At 48.5% G+C, this 17,300-nt stretch overlaps 1 protein-coding gene across 3 annotated transcripts; it reads left to right on the top strand.

The window, feature by feature from the left end:
- Positions 1-780: 780 nt before the first annotated feature.
- Positions 781-17,182, top strand: ARF1 (ARF GTPase 1). 3 transcript variants are annotated; one of them, XM_039880315.1, is made up of 5 exons: positions 781-935; positions 15,139-15,323; positions 15,413-15,523; positions 15,600-15,724; positions 15,853-17,182. In XM_039880315.1, the coding sequence occupies exons 2-5, from the start codon at positions 15,176-15,178 to the stop codon at positions 16,012-16,014; spliced, it is 546 nt and encodes a 181-aa protein (XP_039736249.1). In that variant the 5' UTR covers positions 781-935; positions 15,139-15,175; the 3' UTR covers positions 16,015-17,182. The 3 variants fall into 3 exon arrangements, with proteins under 3 accessions (XP_039736249.1, XP_039736250.1, XP_039736251.1); XM_039880316.1 differs by having other exon boundaries at positions 809-940; XM_039880317.1 differs by having other exon boundaries at positions 851-1,041.
- The last annotated feature ends 118 nt before the right edge of the window (positions 17,183-17,300 follow it).

The following is a 17,300-nucleotide window of genomic DNA, read 5'->3' on the forward strand; positions in this document are numbered from 1 at the left end:
GGGCAGGTCCCTGGACGGCTGGGATCTGCTTTGCACCCTCTTCAACACGCAGGGCACGGGTCTGAAGCCCCCAGCAACCTCCCCAACCCCTCTTGATTGGGGACCCCTCGCAGCAACACAAGGGTGGGGGAAAAGGAGCTCAGGTAGCAGAAGGAGGGGGCCAAGATCGGCGAGAGGCCAGAGTAAGGTCTCAAGTGGGGGCCAGAGCCAGGCCCTGAGCCTGGAGAATGTGAAAAGTCGCGATGGTCCTCGCCTCCCTTCTGATTAACCCAGAGAGGTTTCTCGGAGGAGGGGTCCTCTTGCTTGGCATCTGCTACTGTATGGTTTCTTTATTTGATCTGGTGGCCGATTCCCCGCATAGGCTGTCCGGTGCGCACTGGGCTGCATGGGTCACGGCGGTATCTCCAGGGGACGGGAGCCCCAGGGAACCCCCTATCCCCGGTGGTCGCCTACTGGTGGCAACAGTTTCCACAATACCAGGGGGCCGGCCTGACCGTGGGGAATCCCTGGCCGAGGAAGCTGTCTGGCATCTCAGCGTCGCCGCTCCAGAACGGAAGGACCTACTCGAGCTTCACCCTCCGCATCCGCTAAATGGGTTGTGATTTCCATTTGCAGCCCCCGACAGCGACGCAAGGCGCAGACGTAAAGACTTCGCCCCGCGGGTAGGGGGTGATGATGCGCATGCGCAGAGGTGAGGGAGCGCACGCGCGGCGGCAGGCGGGGCGTCGTCTCCATGCTGCACTCCCGCCCGCCCTCCACTGGGAGTCTGCGCGTGAGCGCCGCGGCGGCGAGTGGGCGGGGCGTGGGTGGCCATCCCCATTCCCCAGCGTACCCTGCGGCAGCAGGCACTGACGTGGCCGCCGTCAGAACCGCCATCTTGTGGGAGCGAAACCAACGCCTGGCTCGGAGCAGCATTAACGCCGCGGCCGCCGAGGGTGAGGTGGGCGCCGGGGCTGGGGGCAGGCCTGGGCTGCAGGAATCTCTGCCTACTGCGGCGAGGGCGGCGAGGCGGAGAAGGCCTAAGTGAGGCCGAGTGCCGTGGTAAGGGCCGGGGCGAGGCCGGGGCGGAGGCGAGGCCGAGCCGGGAGCCATGGTGAGGCCGAGGTTGAAGCGAGGGGAGGCTGGGGACTAAGTCTGAAGCGAATCCGAGGTGGGGACCGAGACGAGCCCAGGACGGTGAGGGCTGAGGCGAGGCTGAGTCGGGGTTCGAGGCTAATCTGGGGGCCGAGGCGGGCGCAGAGGACTGGACTGTGAGTCGAGGCCGGGCGGGGGCGGAGGTTGGGGCCAGGGTTAGTCGCCCGCCAAGGGTCATGTTGAAGTCGAGGCTGGGGCCGAGTTGAGACCAAGCCGGAGCTGGGGTCACTCCCTACCGTCCTCCGAGCCCCCGCCACTGGTCTGCGCCCCCTTGAGCTTCCAGGGCGGGTGACCGGAAGTCCGGCTGGGCCACGGGATCCCGAGGAAGCCCCGCTTGGTGCTGAGCCTCACTCCTCGGGGTCTCAAGGACCAGGAAACTGAGGCCTGTGGCCCGGGACGCTGCCAAGGTCACACAGTGGCCAGGGTTTGAGCCTAGTTCCTGTTTGCTCCGAGGACAGGGCGGGCAGGGTGGGGCCCGGGTGCCTGAGCCGTCCTGTGAGGCCAGGGCCTGGGGTCCGAGTGGGAGCGCCTGTGCCGGGCCCCTTTGTCAAAGCTTGTTGCTTCCTGGGCTCCGTTGGCAGAGATGAGAACACTCTTACGAGCTGGTGAATCTTTATCTATGGGACGACTGGTCCGTGGTCGAGGCTGCCTTTCTAGCAGAGCGCTAACACTTTTTTGTTGCACAATCGAAATGATTACAGCGTGTAAAATTGTAGTTTGCCGGTTACTTATAGCTAGTAAGCTCAGACAGCACTTCTGAGCTAGATGGCACTCTCATTTCTTGGAACACCAAGTTGCTGTTTTAAATTAATTGAGCGGAATTGCACAAGTCATTGGATTGAAAAGAGGGAATTCAAAACGCTTTGGGGTGGTCTGGGAAGTCACTGTTGAGAGTTGTGTAGTTGGTGCCACTACTGGTGTTCCAGTGGTCAGCTCTAGTTCTAGTTCAGAACTAGTGGTCAGCACTTTTTTTCTGCCGGCTGTTTGCATGATGGTTCCTGCGTTTCCAGCTGTGTCTGTGTCCCAAGGAGTGTGAGATGCTAGGGTGCATTGTGGCCCTCTACCTTGGCAATTCGCAGTATCTAACACATGGGGCTGTGAGTGTGGTGTCCTCACTTAGTGTTTTGAGCAACCTCCAAAACTGAGTAGCCAAAACTGTAAAAACTTGAATACATGGTGATACTAGCTAGCTGGGCTCAAAATTAAGAGGAATTAAGTATGTATATGTTAATCACAAATCTGGCCACTTTGTTAAGAGTGTGCTGTTTCTTTCCCACAAAGGTTTCCTCTCTCATTAGCATAACATAGCTGTGCCTTCTCACAGGTGTCAGTTGTCTTCAGAAATGTCCTGTTGAAAGTAAATCCATATCACTTGGGCATGAGAAACATGCTGTTTCCTGTAAGGGCTATCTTCAGGTATAAGTACTCAGGATTGCTGCTTCAAAAAGACTAAAATAGTTGGTTTGGATCATAGCTGACTCACATGCTGTCTGTTCATCACAGAGAGAAAGTTATAAAGCAAAAACTGGTTCTGTGCTCTTCACAGTTCTGGTTTTTTAAATCATGTGGTCTAGTTATATACTTTGCCTCTTGCACAATATGAAGAGGACATTCAGCCTTGCTAAGCTGCCTCTGCCAAAGACCAGGCAGGCTTGAAACTACAGGAAGGTACATTTTGATTTATCTGTAGACTTCAGTGGAATGCCGTGTGGACCATCGGCCTCTGGGGTGGTATCCAGAGTCAAATGGCACAAGAATAAACCTAAAAAGGGAAAAACCATGTGCAAGTTCGTCAGTTGTACGTTAACTTGATTTGAGAGAGCTGAGTTAATATTCTTCAGATTCTCCATATCGAATATTGCCTTTACATGTGGATTTAAATCTGCTCTTGACCACAGTTCAGGCTTACCGAGCATTTCCGCAGCCTCCTAAGTTAAGGGTTGTGATCGTTTACTGAGCCGGTGCTGTCTCTATCCTGGGCTTGCCATACCATTCACAACCGTCTCTGTGCATGTTGTCTCATCAGTATTCCCCCCTTTGATCTTCCAACCTTTGTAGAATTAGGTGAATGGAAATGAAATGCACATCTGTCAGAGGCGGTTGGGAAGCATGAAAAATTCCCTTCATTTGAGATCTTAAAATTGGGTAACTTATCTCTTGCACTTTGTCTGCTCCTTCCTGGTGTGGATGGTGTTAGAGATGTCCTCCAAGCACCATCTGAAGTGGTCTTTTGGAAACAATTTTGACCTACCAGTGAGTTGGGTGTAACCTTCCTACTGGCAAGTAAAGAACGGCTTGGGGATGTGTGAGTGTGTGTGGGTGGGAGGACTCCAGGTCACACATATTACACAGCTCTATTTCTTCATCCCTGGGTTCTATCCTTTTCTGTTAGAAAATTTAAATATATTTGCACTACATCTGTCACAACTATAGCTGTATCACATTCTGGAGAGTAGTTCAGAATTCTCAGATGGATCAGATGGTCTGATTAGCTGGGGGGAAGAGTGGCAAAATTTAACACAAAAACATCAAAGCTCTTTAATCTAGGAAAGTCTCTTAGGCCCTCTCCCAGGGTCCTGTCACCCCAGCTTCCTTACATGAGTTGGAAAGAATGGTGCGTCTGTCTGATGCAGAAACCTGACCGCCTTGTCCCTAACAGACCCTTGTTTCCTGTTTGTTTGTTTGTTTGTTTGTTTGTGCACAGTAGCAACAAGAGCTTGGCAACCTGTCATAGAAAGGGAAGAGACCCAAAAAAAGGCAGATTTTACACATAGCAATTGGGAGTGGTTTTGTTTAGGAGGTAAATGTTTTTACACACCTTCTGAGGCCACAGAGATGATTGTTAGTATAAGGCATAAATTAATGGGAGGCCCAGGTATGATCCATGCACATTTTCAGAAGTTAAAGCGCATAGTACATTTTGGAAACATTAATTAATGTTTAATCAGAATTTAAGCTTTGTTCCTCAAAGGGATGCTAGCAAGTCATGTAAAATAGTTAAAGTCTTTCAGTTTGTATTATACGTCAGATAATTTTTGTATTTCCACGTTTGAGAGCTAAACAGGAAGCTTAGAGTTGTAACTCTCTTAAGATTCTGCAATTTTTTTTTAACATGAAGTGTTTTTAAATATCCCATCAATCGTGCTGAGATACAAATGGTCAAGAAAACAATTTCAAGACTCTGCCTTGACTCATTCATGAAGAGTGGGAATGAAAGCAAAGTTATATGTGCCAGCATTTTGATCATAGGATTCAGAACAAGAGAAGTCTTTTTAAAATTGCTGTTAACAGTGTTTTCCTGTGACATTTCCTCTCCTCTGTAGGGGAGCATGCAGTTTCTAATTAACTGATTGGATTCATTAATTTATATTTAAAATGCTACATCTTTTGTCACTTTTGGTGGTGAATCTTTGCTCAAAATAATTACAGCTTTTGGCATTTCTCTTCTATCAAAGTGTTGTAGGATCTTGCCAGTTCCTGGGGAGATCAGTGAAAATGTATTCTGAGTCACCAGTTGCAGGCACCTGAGGGCAGGTATAGGAAGCAGATTGTGCACATACTTCACCTATGTACTGGACATTGCTGGGATGCTCACCTTTGCCCTGAGTGGTCAGTCACACTGTCTCCACAGCTTTGGTCTCACTGGAATGTCAAAGGAATGTTCAGACCACCACTCACATATAATTTTAAACCAGCATGAAATTCATTGTTGACTTGATAGCGTTTTCTTGACAAACTAATTTTTAGGAAAACCATATTTGCAGACAGGTATGATTCATATATTTGGTTTTTAATCCCTAAGGACCCTGGTGAATGCTCTTTTACACTTATTTTCTCCTTTCTTTGATGGTGACTCTTTTGAGTGACCACCCAGGGAAGTACCGGTGGTGGGAGATAGGTGGTGGGGGCAGGGAAGAAGGTGAGTTCTGGGCACAGGAGGCCCCATTGGCAGAGTGAGGAGCTGGGTCAGGATGCAGGGCCCTGGCACTGAGCAGAATGAGAAGGCAGGCTAACAGAACACAAGAAAGGGGCAGGCGTTAAGTGCCTGTGGCCTGTGAGGAGGGTGGGGCATGAGCTGGGGATAAGGGGTGTGGGGGAGCAGGGTTCCTGTGGGTCTGTGGGAGAAACAGGAAGCTTCTCCCAGGCAGAGGAGCAGTGAATGCAGAGGCCCTGGGGTGGTTTTGGAAATCTGCCAGTAGCAGAGTGAGTGAAGAAGGGAGGGAAGCCTGCTCGTGTGTGCCAGTGGGCCTTGGAGGGGCTGGCTCTCCAGAGTATTTTTGGGGAATTTGTGAGAGCTGCAAGAATGCATTCTGTGTGAATTTCGTCTTAATGCTAATTTTATATTATATAGAGAGGCAACACTTTTTTTTTTTTTTTGCATGGTTTTAATAGACTTGCTGAATTTTCCAGAAAAACAGCTTCCTTGTAAATCATGGGTGGGGGGGAATTTGTTCTTTGCAAAACCTTACCATGAATTGCTTTCTCTTTCTGCTCCACGGGAACACCAGGCCCTGAGTGTTTGAGGTGCCAGCCCCAGCAATGGGCATCGTGGCAGGCTCTGTAAGCTGGTTCTCTGAAAGCCTCCTTGAGCTGGCGGCATGGTCGTGCCTGACATTGAAGCACGCATTTTATTCTAAGTCACTGTCCTTCATTTCCCTGTTACATTACAGTTAGGAAATGTATTGGGTGATTTGCAGTCGGTGCATATGTTGGTTGTGTTGTATGCTAGCTTCCTTGCGAAATGGCTTTATGAAACACCAATGGAGTGCCGGTTCGGACCTGTGTATAGACCCTGACTTAGCGTGTGGTGTTCAGTCATCTGATTTATCCAACAGGCTATTGAGGTTCCAGAGGGGAAATGAGATGACTACTCTGTGGTAGAGGTGAGTGATGGTAGGGGTGCACCATTCAAGGGGAGAGAGGTGGGACTTGCTGGTAAAGCAGACACATTCGGAGATGAAAGAGAGAGGGATTGTGGGTGTCTCCGGTTTGGGGTCTAAGGAGCTGGGAAGAAGTTTTTCAGGTTTAACGTGGAGAAGGACAGGCCCTTTATGTTGGAGGGTTAGATTTTGGTGGGAGATCTGGGTGTCTAGGGAATAATGGGATTGGGGTCCGGGGGTAAGAGAGAATGTCTAGTGGGGAATAGAAAAATGGGGGTTATGTGTAGGAGTGGTACTCCCCTGCGAGTGAATGGCTGAAAGGGGGCGGTGTTGGGGTGTGAAAGTGCAAGACACAGAGTGTAGTGGAACCGCTGGGAGGTTTTAAGCAGAGCATGATGTGAGCATGTGTGTGAGATAACCCTGCCACTAGGGCTTCCCTATCTGAAGTGTGACCAGAAGTTGGAAGAGGCCTGTTGACAGGTTGCTGTGGCCTCTCAAGCAAGGGGAGGCAGAGTGCATCCTGAGCCTCTGAGTGTTGCAAAGGTCACAGGAGGTGGGGGGCAGGTCTGGTGGTGGGAGGGCTTGCCTCAAAGGTGGGGGGATCCAACAGAGGCTTCAGCTCACGCTACACTTTCCACTTCTGTGTCCTCCAGAGGCTGGCTCTCAGATAAAGGGTTGGGGTTGTAGTTTTTAAATTTTTGTTTTCAAAATGAAAGTTCCCTGAAGGCAAAAATCAAATTTTGGAGATTGGCTTAAACGCTCACCAAAGCCCCCAGGTGAGAAAGCCTCAGGTCTGCCTGTTGCTCTGAGCACTTGGAGGGTCTCTGAGGTTGCAGTTCCCTTTCTCTTCAAGATTGCGAAGCGAGCCCCACCCCTGTGCTGGGGAGGGCCTGTGTCTACGTGATGGCCACTACATGATGACTGCAGAGTCTGCAGCGTGTTTGCGGTGACCACATCATAAGTGGGATGACATCAAGAAATGAATGTGATTTACTTCACAACAGAAATCAGAATCCTGAATTGTTTTCTCTTTTCATGTTCTCAGTACTAGAACTGAAACCCAGGACTGTTTTGTGACCGGTGCGCCAGCCTTCTCTGTCAGGAATGTGGGGGCTTCCCATCTGAATGTGTGCGTGTCTGCATTGAGAGGGCCCCAGTATCACTTTGACGTTGCTTGGCCCAGGGGCCTCTAAGACCTAGTTTACCAATAAGGTGGGTGGAAGGCAGACACTTGTTGCAGCCCTCCAGTTTTGCCCTCGGTCAGCTGGGTTCACTGAGTGTTATTGACCTCGGTGCCCGGTGCTATTCTCCTGGCATAGCTACTCCTTTGCTGAGTACTGTCATGTGTCGAGGTAAAGGGTGCACTGAGAAGAATAGAGAGGAAAAGACCATTTCCTGTGGAAATTGGTAGTCTCAGAGCTTGGCTTCAGAGGTTAAGCAAAGGGCTCCGTGGGCACAGCATAGAGAGAGAATCAGGGTGTGGTAAGGGCACTGGGGTCAGGACACACCTAAGCAACTTGCTGAGGCTCTCCAAGCGGATCTCACCTGTTGGTCCTCTGGTTCCCACGGGATTGGATTGAAAGACAATTCTGAAACTTCCGAAGAACTACTAATTATCTGCAAAATTAGGTGGTAGGACACTTTTCAGGGTGGCTGAGTGCCTTAAAGTTGCCCATGGTTTTTCAAATCCCACTTTGCATTTTAGTCATAAATTAGTTTTCTCCATTTTTCAATCTGATTTGTTGTACATTTTATGTTGTCGGTTGATGCAAAATTGTATTTTTGCTCTTTAATTTTTTTCTAGTAACAAGTTCCTTCAGTCTTAACTACATTTGGTATCAGTCAGACAGGGGTATCTACATCCTTACTGCCAGGGTAGAGGTGCTCATTAGGGTCCAGTATGCAGGTGGCCACCACCAGGCCTGCAGGACCTGGAATCTAGTCCATCACTTTTTCCCCATCTCACAGACCAGAATACTCAGATGGGCCTGCATGGCTGCAGGGGGCCAGGAATGTAGATTTATTCTGGAAGATCTCCTCCCAGGGACAAATCAGGGAGAGGAAGACAGGAACAGCTATTGTCTGCCATGAGGACAGTTGCACAGAGCTGCGAGAGCTATTCCTGGTGCAGTTCTGAACAAGGCCTTAGCTTTGGGTCTCCATCCTGGTTTCATTTGGGTTCAGTGTCCCACGTGGATATTGTTTTCATGTTGTTAGCCCACCTGAGTATTTGCCCCCTCTGGATTTCAGAACATAATTAGTGTTTGGTGAATTGCTTTGAGGTCAGTTATGTTAAAAAATAGTAAGTAAAACTTTAAGACTAAATGAGGGGGAACTACAAAATATAAACATGTTCATCGATTAAAGGCTTTGTTTTTTTGTAGTTAGTGATGAGTAGGATTAATTGCTGTTAAGCTTTTCCCATGTGGGCCTTGTGGTTGGTGTATGTCTGTTCAGTTAGTGACAGGGGTTCTTGGGTGTTCGTGTTACTGTAGAACAAGAGCCACATTCATGAATGAAACTCATTTCTAGCTGTCATTTTAAAGATTTTACCTTGAATCTTAACCTGCAAAGAGTAGTCTAAATTAAGTTTCAGTGGTTGCTCCTCCTGAGAGTTGGACCTCACAGGTAGTGCCCTCTTTCAGGTGTGGGAGGTGGTGTGCAAAGCTAGGATGTGTTGGAGACCAGCCCTCCAGCATTAGGATGCAGGCCTTGGCCGGTGGGGGAGCAGGAGTCCTGCAGAGAGGCCAGCCTGGTGCTTGATAGATTCCTGCAGAAACATCCTGAAAGTTTTATTTCTTTTGGTGACCAGAATTATACAGTTTGGGAGTATTGTGGGTGTTCTTCTGTTTATTTAAAGTTCCAGATCTTCTGTTTATTTAAGGTTCCAGATCAGGGGAGGGAGGGGGGTCAGGGGCTACAAATTTCTAGATCTAAGTAAGTCCTGGAATGTACTGTGTGGGGTGGTTGCTATAGTGAACAATACTGTGTTGCACATCTGAAAGTTGCTAATGTAGGTCTTAAAAGTTCTTATCACAAGAAAAAAATATAACTGAAGTGATGATAACTAGACTCATTGTGGTGATCATTTCACAACATTTGCACATATCACTTCATTGTGTTGTACACCTGAAACTAATACAATGTATATGTCAATTATATGTGAATGAGAAGAAAGGACAGTTCTGTCAGCTTAATTAGATCCATTAAGTGTCCCAGGCTGAGTATTCTGAGTGTGTTTGTGCATATCTTTGTGACAATTGTGTTAGACTGTGAGGTGTATCTACTTATCACTAGTATTGGTACATTAAGTTCTCCTCTTACACTAATTTTTGTAAAATAGTGATAAAATACAATGCACTACTCAATTGCAGAAAAGATGTCAGCTATAGAAATGCAATGTCGGGCTGACAGGCAGGGTGTTGGTTCATGGCTTGAGGCTTTATTTAGCTGATGTGCTGGAGTCCCTAGGTGATACACAAAGCAGTTTGCAACAATTATAACAAGACCATATCACCTGTGAACGAAGGGGATTCCCCACCCCCCTTTAAAATTAAATCCTGTGTGGCATGGATGAACTGGGCTTGTGAGTGATGGATGATAATCTAAACACACATGTGACTGCTAGAGACAGTTGCTCCTTGATGAAACTTAAAGTGTTTGGTAGTATATATCAGTTCTTCAGAGAAATCTTTACTTTGTTACTTTTCTTAATATATTCAAACAAGTGATGAACCGTTGGGCTGTACATTTTACCGGATGTAACTTATATTTCAGTAAACTTTTAAAAAGGCAAAACGAAAACTCTGATGCTAGCCATCTTTTTATTCAAGTAGAGAATTCATCCATTTGAGCCCCCATTTACAGAGAAGAGCAAAGCAGTCCGTCGCGTCCACAGCAGAATGGAGTCTGGCTCTCACTTTCTGCCTCCCTGGGTCACACTTTATTTCCCAGGCCTCACTTAAAATTGGTGGTGTCTTGCTCATGATCCCAGTTGTCCAGGTCATTGTGGTGTTCACTCTATAGAGATTCTGTTACATAAATCAGCTCTAACGGTTTCCGAAAACCTGACAGACTTTCCTTCTGCAGAGGTACGCTGCACAACTCTGATCGCAGATGAGGGCCTCCCTGCTTCTGAAACCACTGAGGCTTGTTGGAGATGCAGAGGGCACAGGTAGAGGTCTTGGGTGCGCTTATTTCTCCAGCTAAAGCAGTCACATAGGATTTATATATTGGAGTGGGACGGGTATTTTCCCCAGGGAGGCCCCATCGTTGGCCTTGGCGGTTAGCCCTGTAGGTCTTTGCATGCGGGAATGCAGCCCACAGACTCTTCTTGCATCTTCTAGATTGGTCAGGAGCTGGTACAGACTCAGGTGGGTGGGGCAGGTGTTCTGAGAAATTCAGTGTCTTTTCTGCTCACTAATATGATGGATCATTATGACAAACCTGAAAAACAGGACTTGAGGTCGAGGGATCCTGGTGGAGGAAAAGGTGAAATAGCACATGGGCTGGGCATCCCACAAGTTGGAACCTGTGCCAAGAGGCCATGGCATGGCTCTGGTGGCGAGTATTGAATTTTTCTGCTACCACAGATGTCGTGTTCAGTCTGGACCTCTGACAAAGCAGTAAACAGTGCTGGGGGGACAGGCCAGGTGCAGGGCTGGTACAGATGTTTGTAGTGGGGAGAAACCAAGTGCTGTGTCTCATAACTTCTTAAATCTGAGACTTGGTGCTCCTCTCCATCCTGGTTCTGCCCCCAAACATGACTCCTTTGCCCTACGGGGCTCCAGAGCTTTGTTTGATCTGTTTAAAAACCAAGGGGGGCTGGGGACCAACCCTGTTGGTAATCAGGGCTCACGAACAGGCCAGGGGGAGAGGCAGGGGCGGCATGCTTGCAGAGGCTGACACCAAACATGGGTGGGCTTACCTGGAGATGTGCCTTCCACCCAAGTGAGGGTTAGGGAGGATACAGATAACCTCTGGTGCCTGTTTTTGTTGGTTTTTGTGAAGATGATACTTTAACAATAAAATGAGCATAAATAGCAGTCCTCTATCCTGTTTCCTAAGGACAGCCCCTTTGATCACTTGACTGTACTCTGTATTTCTGAATGAGCATGTCTGCTTTGGATGGTGAGGGTAGGCCCTTGACACCATTAGTTGTGGCCTTAACAATAATGTTAACAGTATCATGATGAGTTCACTGCTGAGCCAAGTGGTGACTGCCTTATGTTTTCCCAGAGGACATCCTAAAGTGACCACCTTTTGTTCATTTTCACCCTTGGTTTTTTTTCTGTGTACCTGTCATTAGTTTTTCCAGTTTCCTTGGAATTGCCAAGCCCAATGTTTAAACCACACAGGTAACCCATTCCCACTTTCCTGGAACTCTACTCTTACCTTCATGCTGCAGTGTGGGCGGCCCCCTGCTACATGTTTCCCCATCACCCTGGGCCTCCCCTCGCCTGAGGCAGCATGGCATTTCTCACCTGATCTTTACTCTGCCCTTACACCTAATCCATACTTTGGCTGGTATAGGGTTACAGATTGAAAGCATTGCTTCTCTCTGATCTCTGGACACTAAGTTTGAGGTACGTTGACCCTTGGTGTTTTGGAATTTAGTGTGCATTAAGTGGGCCAGTTTCAGTCTTAGCCAGATGTTGATTTATTTTTTAAAAAATTTCTTAAAATTTTTTTGGGGGGAACAGTTTTAGGTTCACAGCATAATTGAGAGGAAGGTACATAGATTTCCCATGCATACAGCCTCCCCCATGATCAACATCCCCTCCCAGAGTGGTGCATTTGTCTCAGCGGATGAACCTGTAGACGTGTCGCCATCCAGAGTCCATAGTGTATGTTAGGGTCATTCTTGGTGCTGTACCTTTTATGGGTTTGGACAGATAACTGACATGGATCCACCACTGCTGTCTCACATAGAGTAGTCTCACTATCCTGAAAATCTTCTGTGCTCTATCTAGTCATCCCTCCCCTCCCCACAACCCCTGGCAACCATGGGTCTTTTATTGTCTCTGTAGTTCTTACCTTTTCCAGAATGACAGGCAGTTGGAGTCATCCAGTGTGTGGCCTCTTTCACTTACTAACACACAGTTAAGGTTCCTCTCTGTCTTTTCATGGCTTGATGGCTGATTTCTTTTTAGTACTGAATAATATTCCATCAAATGGATGTAACAGTTTATTTACTCACATATCGAAGGACATCTTGTTGGCTCCTGAGTTTCAGCAATTATGGATAAACAGCCTAAACATCCGTGTGCAGGTTTTTGTGTGGATTAAGTTTTCAGCTCCTTCGGGTCAGTACCAAGGAGCCCAGTTGCTGAAATGTGTTATAAGCGTTTGTTTAGTTTTGTAAGAAACCACCAAACTGTCTTCCAAAGTGGCTGCACCATTTTGCATGCCTACCAGCAGTGGCTGAGAGGTCCTTTCGCCCCACTTCCTTGCCCACATTTGGTGTTGTCAGTGTTCCAGATGTTGGCCATTCTAGTAGGTGTGTAGTGATAGCTCATTATTTCAATTTGCATTTCCCTGAGGACATATGATGGGGAGCATCTTTTCATGTGCGCATTTGCCACCTGTGTACTTCTTTGGTGATGTCTCTCTGTTAAGGTCTTTGGCCCACTTTTTAATTGGGCGGTCTGTTTTTTATTGTTGGTTTTTAACTAGTCTTTTTGTGTTTTTGGAAGACAGTTCTTTATCTGATGTGTCTTTTGCAACCGTTTTTTGTTTTGTTTTGTTTCTCTTGATAGCGTCTTTCCCAGAGCAGAAGTTTAATTTTCATGAAGTCTAGCTTATCAATTTTCTTTCCTGGATTCTGTCTTTAGTTTCATATCTAAAAAGTCATCACTATGCCCAACGTAGATGTTGATCTTTCAAATTATCCCAATTTTTCCTTATCTATTTTTTTGGTGAATTTTTCACTTTGGCTGTCAGGTCTGCACTGTGTCCTAACATCCAGTTCTTGTTTTCCAGGCAACACATCCCTTCTTTGTTGATACTGGGGATGTGTGTGGGTTAGGGGTTTTGTTTAATTATTTTTTTCCCTTTTAAGTAGTCTCTGTCTTGCCTCCTTCCAAATTCCTTGTTTGTTTTGGTCACTTTTGTAGAAGCTTCTTAAAGGGAGATAGGGTGTGGCCGTCTTGGGGGCCTACAGAGGTCCTTACTTTGAGGCCTGTTGTGCACTGAGTCCCTCTCTTTCCAGCCCAGCATACGCCCACACCCTTTCTGCCTGGAAACCTGAGTCAGAGCCCCAGGGTGAGTTGTTCCAAGAAGGTCCCTTTGCTCTCCTGCAGGGCTGAGCACATGGTCAGACTCCACCCACACAGCATTGGCTCCTAGGGTTTGTCTTCTCCCTTTTCTCTTTTCCTTATAGGTTAGGCATCACTTTATCGGTAGTGATTTCAGGAGTGAACTGAGATTAATGTGTATGCATTTAGTCTGTTCTGTGCTCCATAGTTTTTCACTCTATTTAGGGAAGCATGCTGTTTGCAGAAAAGTTATAGTAAAGATCTTTTTAAATTTAAATTTTTTTGATAGATAATATTGTTCAAAACCAAAAAGATTTAAAAAGTGTCAAAGTGCACCGAAGCCAGTTGGAAAGGGTTCCACTGGGGACGTCCAGGGCCACCAGAGCATCATATGAGAAATGGGGCAGCTGGTTCTGACACATTGAGTGAAATAAGAATGTGAGAGTTCACGCCCATGTCACTACCTGGGGAAGGAAAGGTGGTTTCTTACAGCAGAATGCTGACAGCTGGAAGGAATGACTTGATACAAAAGCACCATTTGACAGTTGTCATGGCACTAGTTCAGCCAGAAATGTCAGGGTGCTGAAACCAGAGGGTGGACATTTGATAAGCTGGATGTGCATGTTGTCACTCAGTACTCAGGTGGAAGAAACTTATAGCAGAGAGACATAGTGACTCTACCTGAGCCCATCATCAGCGTGACATGGGGTGGTGGGGCATGCCTATGCTAGGCCTTTACGGTGTCCTCCACTGGCCTCTGACACCAGCAGTACCTGTCCAAAGTCCAAAGACTGGGAGCTTGTGGTTACCTCTGAGGGCAGGTACTTCAGCATCTGAGGTGACCTTTTTTCATAAGTCTTTGCTTGGAAATAAAATAATTGAAGCGTGAAAGTGCTGCAGGCTGGAGAAGCCAGGCCAGGCTTGGGTAGCTCCTATGCCCTGGGGGCTGTCTGAGACAGAGACTCCTCCTCTAAGAGCCCACTCTCCCCCGGCTAGGACATAGCCTCCTGTCCCTTCCTGCTGGCTCTCTGACCTTAAGTTGCAGCTGGCTCGGTGATGTCCCAGTGATTCTGCTCTGCTGAGTGAGGGGAATCTGGGGTGAGAGTGTGGCCTGGACATAGCATGTGTGTTCTCACATGAGCATGTGGGTGTTGCTGCACTACGTGAGGCCCCTGCTCTCTGGGACTTCTGCTGGTGGGAAAGAGCCCCCCGATAGTGCTCCCCTGGGGTCCTTGCTGTGCCTTGGACTCAGTGCCCGGGTGTCGTCGGTCCCCATGTCCTGCTTGCAGGCTGAGTGCTGAGCTCTCAGCATGTTAAGACAAGTTGGCTTCTGGTCCATGCCAGGGAGCCCTCTAGCTTCCCCTACATTTGTCACGTGGTATGTGGGCCGTGTTTCATTGGAGCTTGGTGGGGCAGTTGGGAGACACAGTAGGGCCTTGTTGCAGTTGTTTCTGGCCCCTTAAAAGTTTTGTTTTAGATTGGAGAGAATCTGGCTTTCGTTTGAAAGCCATGGATATCAGGTAGTAAACATCCCCTTTTCCTATGTCAGACATTGTCCCCATAGGCAGGTTGAGTGAACTTAAGGGCAAGTTGCCATGTGGCCTTGGGCATAGTTCCTGAGATGATGGCAGCTGCTGCCTCAAATTTCTGTCAGCCCTGTTCCTAAGATTATCAGATTCTCCCTTCTAAGGGTAATTGAGGGGACTCGAGAGGCCCAGTGGGGGGAACTTTTTCTGTAGCTTTTGGGAATTGAAATTTTGGAGAAAGAAACAGGGTGTCTGTTTGTCTGTGGTGGGTGGGTGGGTGGTCTCTGAGTTGCTGGCTCTGGGCAACACAGAAAGAGACCTGGGGACCCCTTGTCTCTGCAGGTTTTTCTGGCCAGTGTCACTCCCTCCGGTCTACAGAATGGGGAATATCTTTGCGAACCTCTTCAAGGGCCTTTTTGGCAAAAAAGAAATGCGCATTCTCATGGTAGGCCTGGACGCTGCAGGGAAGACCACCATCCTGTACAAACTAAAGCTGGGTGAGATCGTGACCACCATCCCCACCATAGGTGAGGAGGCCAGGCTGCTGGGGGCAGAGGGGGCAGCTCGGGGGCAGGCTCTCTCAGGGCAGTGCTCATGCGGGGCCATGCTCCTACAGGCTTCAATGTAGAGACGGTGGAGTACAAGAACATCAGCTTCACTGTGTGGGATGTGGGCGGCCAGGACAAGATCCGACCTCTGTGGCGCCACTACTTCCAGAACACACAAGGTGAGGGCAGGGGCCCATGGCCTGTGGGAGAGGTGGGGTCTCCTTGGCACCTGTGCTGACTCCTGCTCTTTGGCAGGTCTCATTTTTGTGGTTGACAGCAATGACCGAGAACGTGTAAACGAGGCCCGTGAAGAGCTCATGCGGATGTTGGCAGAGGACGAGCTCAGGGATGCTGTCCTGCTCGTGTTTGCAAACAAGCAGGTACGTGCTTATGGGTGGCCGAGCTACCCCAAGGGGCTGGAGGTCTGCGGGGGACACAAGTGGTGTGGGGAGGAGTCTGAGTCTTCCCCTGATCCATGGTTGTCATGCCGCCCCGCCCCTCTCACCAGGACCTCCCCAATGCCATGAATGCTGCCGAGATCACGGACAAGCTGGGCCTGCACTCTCTGCGCCACAGGAACTGGTACATTCAGGCCACCTGTGCCACCAGTGGCGATGGGCTCTATGAGGGACTGGACTGGCTGTCCAATCAGCTCCGGAACCAGAAGTGAGCCACGCTCCTCTCTCCCCCCTCACTCCCTCTTCCGCCCTCGCTTTCCTCTCATGTGGCAGACGTGCCCCTGTGGTGTGAGTGCCAGAAGCTGTCTCCATGGTCGGTCCCAGTGTGCTTCACCATGCTGTACATGTGCAGATGCAGCCTGCAACCGGGTTTTTATTTAATGTAAATAGTTCTTGTTTCCAATGAGGCAGTTTCTGGTACTCCTATGCAATATTACTCAGCTTTTTTTATTGTAAAAAAGAATCAACCCACTGTTTAGTACTGAGAAGGGATTTTAGGCACCCAGGGCCTCCAGGAGTCGCTGTCAGACCAGCCCAACGCTCCTTCTCGGAGCTTTAGATCTGTGTTGAGATCCATTTTGGTGGTTGGTTTTTAATCCAAACTCAGTGCATTTTTTAAAATAGTTACAAATACAAGATAAGGACACACTTGAACATACAGAAGGGAGAAATGTGCCTAGTGCAGGTTCTACAGTAACGGCCTGAGTCTAGTCCACCCATGGTCTGTCTCCCATCTGAAGTGTGCAGCGGGCAGAACCAGCCATGATAAGTTCTGCATGGTCACATACGGTCCCTGTGATTGGCTCTGTTGTCGCTGGGTCATCCCGTATCCCATAGCGTTTGTGCTTGTACCTGTGCTTACACCACCACCCAGGGATGGGCTGGGCTGCGGCCACCACTCAGACCCCACAGAGGGACCCCAGCCTTCCTTACCTTGGGTCAGCGTGGGTGCTTTGGTGGGACTGCTCTGGCCAGAGTGGGAGCCCCATGGTCCCCACACATGCTCGCTCGCTCCAGGTTGTCTGGTTCTCACCAGCAGGAGCCGGGTGGGTGGGTGACCGGTCATCTGGAATCCAGCCCCTCGGAACCCCCTCCCCCCCACATGTGCTTTCACTCCCTCAGCCTGCAAGGGTCAGATTTGCCATCAAAAACGACAACTTCTACTTTTTTCTTTTGTATTTTGATAAACACTGAAGAAGCTGGAGCTGTTAAACTTTATCTTGGGGAAAACCTCAGAACTGGTTTATCTGGTGTCGTGGAACCTCTTACTGCTTTCAATACACGATTAGTAATCAACTGTTTTGTATACTTGTTTTCAGTTTTCATTTCGACAACAAGCACTGTAATTATAGCTATTAGAATAAAATCTCTTAACTATTTCATGGTTTTCCAGTGCTTGGGTGCCACTGACTAACAGCTGCCTCCTGGGATGTGGGCTGGGACAGCTTAAGTTGTACTGCCAGCCCCTGACCCACTGCATTCCTTCTCTGACCCTTCC

This window comes from Pteropus medius, unplaced genomic scaffold, assembly GCF_902729225.1.
Source record: "Pteropus medius unplaced genomic scaffold, Ma_sr-lr_union100, whole genome shotgun sequence".
NCBI lineage: Eukaryota > Metazoa > Chordata > Mammalia > Chiroptera > Pteropodidae > Pteropus > Pteropus medius.

Coding starts and splice junctions, on each gene's coding strand:
- ARF1 (XM_039880315.1), top strand. CDS start 15,176: ATGGGGAATATCTTTGCGAACCTCTTCAAGGGCCTTTTTGGCAAAAAA. Junction 15,524..15,599: donor CTACTTCCAGAACACACAAG/GTGAGGGCAGGG, acceptor GCTCTTTGGCAG/GTCTCATTTTTGTGGTTGAC. Junction 15,725..15,852: donor TCGTGTTTGCAAACAAGCAG/GTACGTGCTTAT, acceptor CCCTCTCACCAG/GACCTCCCCAATGCCATGAA.